The 7150-nt window shown below is 30.5% G+C and overlaps 2 protein-coding genes and 1 non-coding gene across 3 annotated transcripts; 1 reads left to right on the top strand and 2 right to left on the bottom strand.

The window, feature by feature from the left end:
* Positions 1–2054: 2054 nt before the first annotated feature.
* TRNAA-UGC lies at positions 2055–2127 on the bottom strand. Its single transcript has one exon. It is a non-coding gene; the product is annotated as a tRNA-Ala (tRNA).
* Positions 2075–3754, top strand: LOC17896074. The gene is made up of 8 exons (XM_006302560.2): positions 2075–2381; positions 2454–2546; positions 2654–2716; positions 2836–2979; positions 3066–3128; positions 3208–3234; positions 3314–3409; positions 3491–3754. Exons 1-8 carry the CDS (start codon positions 2181–2183, stop codon positions 3689–3691), a joined length of 888 nt encoding a protein of 295 aa, XP_006302622.1. The 5' UTR covers positions 2075–2180; the 3' UTR covers positions 3692–3754.
* LOC17895193 (probable histone H2AXb) lies at positions 3704–5200 on the bottom strand. Its single transcript, XM_023788060.1, has 2 exons — positions 4913–5200; positions 3704–4054 (listed from the first exon to the last, which is right to left on the bottom strand). Exons 1-2 carry the CDS (start codon positions 5117–5119, stop codon positions 3833–3835), a joined length of 429 nt encoding a protein of 142 aa, XP_023643828.1. The 5' UTR covers positions 5120–5200; the 3' UTR covers positions 3704–3832.
* Positions 5201–7150: the final 1950 nt, after the last annotated feature.

Below are 7150 nucleotides of genomic sequence, written 5' to 3'. Positions count from 1 at the left end.
TAAGTTTTTGCTACCAGAAAATTGAAACATCAACACAGATTTTACATTTAAACACGATAAGAAATAAGAAAGCATTGACTCTTTATTTGTTTATTATAGAGATTTGCAACTTTACAAAACTGCATGAAAGGTCCAAGTTAAAATCATGTATTTATGATTATGCGGTGTACCGCGGGTCAATCCCTAAATTTTAAAAATGATTCATTGTATAATTTTTTTTTTTCATTGTATAATATTTATACATGTATATATGTCACATATTGTTCTAAAATTAACAATCCAACTAAAATCATACAATTTAAATAATTTTGAACATATTCGAAACCAACACATACAATCTAAAAATGATAAAATTTAATTACTAATCAAAATAAAGTAAAGCAAACACAAATAAAATTATCTCGCAACGTACAAAGGACTAAAAACCCGGTAATTTCCCCCGCGCTGTAGCGCGGGTCCGGACCTAGTATAAGGTATTCTCTTTGGTAAATCTTACCCTTAAGGACCCTCCAATGAGGATGCCCTATTTTGAAACTTTTTAAAAATTTATTTATCTTAAATATATAATCGGATTAAACAGAATATATATATTTTTAATTTGGATGTCTAAGAAACCAAATTTCATGCTCATTTTTAGTTAGAAACATATTAGTCATATTTTGTAATGGTTTTGAACTCTTATATAAACATTTTCCCTTTATCAATTGAGTTATATACGTCCGTTTTCAAAAAATTAAATTACAAAATGTGTGAAAAAATATTTGTATTTTTATTATAATATTTTTTATGTAATAATATAAATAGAAAATAAATAAGATTATATAAATATATTGGAGAGAGATTCAAGTTATTAGAGAGATATTTTAGAAATATTTTTGATGTAATAAATATTTATTTCCAATTTTGAGATTTGCTTGTGATTTAGTTACAAAATTTACTTTAAGTTTTGTTATTTATCAAATGGCAAGGATTTGATTATGAAAATATTACAAAATAAAAGGCTATAACCCAAAATAGATTTTAATACAAAATGTATTTCAAAAATGTTAAGATAGATCATTTGAAATCTAAAGGATTTAATAAATAAATAAACGAAAAAGCAATATACATTATATAGTTAGTTTAAAAGTTGGAGGCTACATTGTATGTAGAAATAAACTTAATTATCAATCTGATTAAGTTGTTTATTAAATATTAAGTTGTTTTTTAAATATATAATTTTATTTATACTGTTAAAAAAACTAAAAACTATAATTATTTTATAATGAATTGTTATGGTTTTGTATACTTAAAAAAAAAGTACAATCTTGGGAAGAAAATTGTAACGATGATTTTTGTATTTAAGTAAATCACATAATAAGTTAATGGTTTTGATTGACAATGTGAAAATAAGCAATTCCCTTACTAATTCATAAGATTTTTCCAGTTTTAGTTTAGATTATAATACCTTGAATTATTTTACTATTAGTTTAGCTTTAAATTTTAAAAATAACTAATTATAATAAAAATGGATACATTAAATATATAAACAAAACTAGTGTTTATATATTGAATATATAAAAAAATCAATAGTTTTTTTTATTAAATTGTTTATGTTTTTATATAAAGAAAAAGATATAATCTTAGGAAGAAAATTGCTATGATGATTTTGTATTTAAATAAAATCAGATAATAAGTTAATGTTTTTATTAACAATATAAAAATAAGTAATTCCCTTACTAATTCACAGAATTTTTTTAGTTTTAATTTAGATTTTAGTATCTTGAATTTTTCTAGTTTTAAATTAGATTTTAGTATCTTGAATTTTTGTAGTTTTAATTTAGATTTTAATAGTTACCAACTTGCCATGTGTGACCATGCATTCTTCTATAGTTGGTATAGCCAGCCATCTTTTTTCCAATACAAAACACGGTTTTTGAATGTAAGTCGCGAATTGTAGTACCCGATTATTAAAAGAAGACGGCCATAGTTAAATTTTAATTTGCTAAGATAGCAAAACTCTTCTGGTATATATAAGTAAATTCTTGTGGTTTATAACTAAAAAATAATTAAAGTGGAGATGCGGGGGATCGAACCCCGTGCCTCTCGCATGCAAAGCGAGCGCTCTACCATTTGAGCTACATCCCCATTGTTGTTTCCTTCTACTTTACTTCTCCTAAATTCAAAATCAACAAACCAACATGAACTTCACCTCTTATCTCCAACCCAGCCGCGTCACGGTGGTGGTCGGAGCTAGATCCCCGGTAGACCGCCGCCGGAGATCTCTTGAGAGAGTAAGTAAAGAACTCTCAAGAGGAAATTACGAAACTGCTCTCTCTCGCGTCAAGCAACTCAAGGGCAAACATGATTGGTGCCTTGCAGCTTTCGGATCTGCTAAACTGGTCTCTCTCATCTCATCTTCCTCATGCTTACTTTTTACTAAATCATGTCTAATTACGTGTTTGATTGATTAGCTTCCGAAGAAATCAGACATGAGTGACAGAACTAATCTCCGGTCGTTAATTGATTCTGTCTCAAGAAGTATTGAATCTGTTTATGTTGAAGAGGTACTTTCAATTTTTGGCCTCACTTATTTGTATCTTGTGAAATGTTATTCCAAAACCGTTTCATATACCAAGAATTTGTGAAATGCAAAACAATTGTTTTTTTGAAGGATTCATCAAAAAAGGAGGAAATTTATACTTCACCTGAAGAAGATTGGTTCAATGTTGTTCAGGTGAAAATATTTTGAATTGTTGTTATCTTTCATGTCTTTAACAAAATAAGTGTGTGATTTGCTTTTTGATTGGTGTATCTCATTGGCAAACGTATCTTGTTTTCCTGTGCCGTCTGCAGCATGAATCAGGGCATTTTCTGGTTGGTTATTTGCTTGGAGTTCTTCCAAGACACTATGAAATACCAACTTTGGAAGATATTAAGGAGAATGTGTTGAGTGTGACCGGGAGAGTAGAATTTGTCGGTTTTGAGTTCCTCAAGGAGGTAAGTGGTTTGTTTGTTCTTCGTATATTACAAATGGTCAGCTTGGCTATGTTCCAAATCATTAGAAGTTATGTTATTACCCGCAGGTTGGTGCTGCAAACCGGGTTATGAAAGATGATATGGACGGTCGAATGAATCTATCGGTATCGGTATGTTATATACTTGTATGTTATAATACCTCTGTTGTGTATCTTCTTAACTTGATACATTTTTTCTTCTACAATGTAGGGTTCTCAAGGCAATATCTCATCTAAGGTAAGATTTCTTCACATTGTATCTGTAATGAGTGGTTTATTAGTGTTTCTGTAATGATTGGTTACATCTGTGAATGCAGACACTGAACAACTTCTCATGTGTGATACTCGGAGGAATGGTAGCTGAACATTTACTATTCGGATACTCAGAAGGTTACTACTCAGATGTTGTCAAGGTTTACACAAACTCAAATCTCTTCTAGTTTCAAATGCAGTGTGAGACTATAATCTTCTAATGTATATTGGTGTTGTTGCAGTTAAACGATGTTCTGCAATGGTTAGGATTCACAGAAACGGAAAAAGAAACTCATATCAAATGGGCAGCTTCCAACACTGTCTCTTTATTACATTCTCACAGTGAAGCTAGAGTTTCACTAGCAGAAGCCATGGCTAAAGCCAAACCTATTGGTGATTGTATCGAAGCAATTGAATCTACTATTTCCAGACTTAAGGTGTAACCACAAAACATGTATCAAACCATATTCATTACTTGATTTGCAAACACAGATTTTTTAAAGCCATATGAAATCCCAAAACTATTGTAGAAGAGAGAGAGAGACCAGTCTATGTTACAAACAAAGAGAGTAGACAACAAGAAATCAAAACTCCTGAGAAGCTGATCCGATATCGCCTTTGTTCTTTCCAAGCTTTGATGGGAGAAGAGTCTGATGAATGTTAGGCAAAACTCCTCCATTAGCAATTGTAACACTTCCAAGAAGTTTACTCAACTCTTCATCGTTTCTCACTGCGAGCTGAATGTGTCGTGGTACAATACGTGTCTTCTTGTTATCCCTTGCTGCGTTTCCTGCTAGCTCCAATACCTATGATCATATAAACATTACATAGATCAGACTACATATAGTTACATATAATCAAAATCAATGCAACTGACACAGGATCTCATATAGTTTACACAGAGATCATGAACACTACACAAAGATTGAGAAATCAGAAGATTAGAAAACTCCAATACCTATGATCATATCAACATCATAAAGATCACACCACATCAACCCTTAACATTGAATCAGTATTAGCTAAAATCATAAACACTAATTCTAAAACCTGCATCTGTATGAGGCAAATCATAAACTTTACTTCATATGGTTATGCTTTGTAATCGAAATCAAAATCAATTCAACTGACACAAGATCTCATATAGTTACGCAAAGATCATGAACACTAAGCAAAAATTGAGAAATCAGAATATCTAATCAAAATCAAATCAACCAACCATCAAATATGATTCTCATTACTAAACACGATTTTACAATTGAAACCAAAATCTAAGCAACTGAGAAAACGAAATCGAAATTGAGAAATCAGCAAACTTCTTGTGATTCTCCTACAGATCAAGGAAATAAACTCAATTACGCAATACAAATCAAAACCAAAACAACGAAGCATCAAAATGAAATGACTCTAATCATTGAAGACTAAACACGATTTTGCAATTGAAACCAAATCAAAGCCACTGACAAATCAAAATCGAAATCGAGAAATCAGAAGATTAGCAAACTTCAATTTCGCAAATCAACAAACCATAAAATCAAATCAATGAACCAATGAGAGTTAAGATCTTTAAAATCAAAATCAAATCAAATTGCAATTTTGCAATTGAAACCAAGATCAAGGCGACTGAGAAATCAAAATCGAGAAATCAGAAGATTGTTCAGTACCTCAGCGGCAAGGTACTCAAGAACGGCGGAGAGATAAACCGGAGCACCAGCACCGACACGTTCAGCGTATTTACCAGCTTTAAGGAATCTAGCGATTCTACCAACAGGAAACTGAAGACCAGCTTTAGAAGATCGAGAAACTGACTTCGTAGCTTTTGGCTTTCCTCTACCTCCTTTGGATTTCTCACTGCCGGCGCCGGAACTCATTTTTGCGTTACCGGAAAATATTTGAAGAGGCGATTGAGAAAATGAATGTTTTGTGAAGTAGGAGTTTGGTTTTAGGGTTTTGGTGAGTTGTGTGATTCTGATGTTATTATATAGTGTTGTGAGAAAGGATTCTTATTGGTTAATGGTGAGTCTCGCGGATTGCCAACGTGGCACTATTGTTTAAGTTCTCGCGGGTTTTTTTTTGTTTGTTTTTGGTTTCGCGTCACTTCTAAATTTAGTCGGCGCGGTGCAAATGAAACCAGTTTGGTTTATGTACCCAAATCCAAAAAAAGGAACCTAAACCAAACCGAACTGAATTAAGCAATTTTAACCAAATTATTTAGCTCTGGGCATTCAGTATTTCAGTTTATTTGAGTTATTCGGTTTGGGTTATTAGATTTTTCATAGTTTTGTTACATGATACATATGGTGTTGATTGGTTCTCCCGTTCTCAGCCGTCTAGCGGTTGCGGTTGTTAGCAGTTCGTACCAATCATATAAAATGTTTTACACCATTTCAGATCGCTCAAAATCGTTGGATTTCAAAAGATACTTCCCGCAAGCGTTTGCGGTTGCGATTGGTTTTAAAAAGGAACGAACTTCTGTATATTGAAATATATTTGATCAAATCCTATACATATTCAATTTAATTCTCAAAATAATTATTCTCTAAATATTATTGATTATATGTGTTTCACCATAATATTTTTTTTTTACATCTGAATAATTATTTAATATGTATATTTAGTAATTATTTATGGTTTTTAATTATCAACCATGTATTAAAAAAAATACTTTTTCATAATATATGTAACTAAAAGAAATTTGTTTTTAAATACTTATTTAGTAATCCATTTATGGTTTTTAGTTATTAATCATATTTATTTTTAATATATTTTTATTTCATCATAATAATATAGTTTTCAGTACATTTATACATTTTTATAATCATATTTACATTTATTTTTGTAATTTTTCATTTAACCGCTATTGCACCCGCTAGTCAACCAGTTATAAAACTCCTACAAACGTAACCATTTTTAAACGCAAAATCAGTCGTTTAAATCGCTTAATAACGCTTGAAACCGCAACCGCCTGTTTCCACAAACTCTCGCAACCGCAACCGCAACAGCTGCGTTTAAACCAATCAGGCCCATTCATTTCAAAAATAATCGCTTACACAAATATAGGAAATTATTACAATTTCGATGAAAGAGTGGAGAGTAAAAATGCTATTTTTAGATTTATAGGCTAACAAATCATATCTGTTAAATCCTCCTTTGATACACTTTTTATTGGCTAACATCATATAGCTAAAACTCCAAAATGCTCTTGGGATAACTTTAGTTAAATGAAAAAAATGAAATTATTGCTTGAAATGAATATGGAATCTGTCTTTTGAAGATTAGTAGAGCATGTCATCATCAAAAAAAAAAAGTTCATGCATGGCCTCTTAGGTCATGAGATAGAACAAATTTGGGTTTACATAAATATGATTATGTTTGTCATACGGATTGTCTATATATTAGTCTGAAATCAAACGAGTTTTTTCCCTAGACATATTTAATAAAAAGTTGATTAATTACAATTATATATATATATATATATATATAAATTGTCATGTAAGTTAAAAAAAAAAAATCTCATGCAGTATTCCATAGGTTAAATCATAGTCCATAATATAATGATACAATAATAGATACTAAACAAAATTGATAAAAAAAAATGTACAACTTAAAATCAAAAAAGAATATCCCGCAATGTATCGCGAGTTAAATCCTAAAATCAACAATCAAAATTCATTTCCAAAATTTTAAACCCTAAACAAACAAGAAAAAAGATTAACAAACATAACTTTAAATATAAAATTTTAGTTTAAAAGAAAAATCGCCTCGCAAAATATTGCCGGTTAAAATCTTCTTAATATTAAAAGAGGAGTACAAAATTGAAAATTGAAATTTTTTGACCAAAAATTCCGAAATTACCCTTTAATTTTATATGAAAGAGAGCATTAATCAAAATTGGAAGGGGT

This window comes from Capsella rubella, unplaced genomic scaffold, assembly GCF_000375325.1.
Source record: "Capsella rubella cultivar Monte Gargano unplaced genomic scaffold, Caprub1_0 scaffold_2, whole genome shotgun sequence".
Classification (NCBI taxonomy): Eukaryota; Viridiplantae; Streptophyta; class Magnoliopsida; order Brassicales; family Brassicaceae; genus Capsella; species Capsella rubella.
The sequence above is the reverse complement of the archived record's forward strand: the minus strand, read 5'-3'. Positions and strand labels throughout refer to the sequence as shown.

Excerpts from the sequence above, each read along its gene's own strand:
- LOC17896074 (XM_006302560.2), top strand. The coding sequence starts at position 2,181 with ATGAACTTCACCTCTTATCTCCAACCCAGCCGCGTCACGGTGGTGGTC. Across the intron at positions 2,547-2,653 it reads AATCTGTTTATGTTGAAGAG|GATTCATCAAAAAAGGAGGA; the intron begins GTACTTTCAATT and ends GTTTTTTTGAAG. Across the intron at positions 2,980-3,065 it reads GTTTTGAGTTCCTCAAGGAG|GTTGGTGCTGCAAACCGGGT; the intron begins GTAAGTGGTTTG and ends TATTACCCGCAG.
- LOC17895193 (XM_023788060.1), bottom strand. The coding sequence starts at position 5,119 with ATGAGTTCCGGCGCCGGCAGTGAGAAATCCAAAGGAGGTAGAGGAAAG. Across the intron at positions 4,055-4,912 it reads TTGAGTACCTTGCCGCTGAG|GTATTGGAGCTAGCAGGAAA; the intron begins GTACTGAACAAT and ends ATATGATCATAG.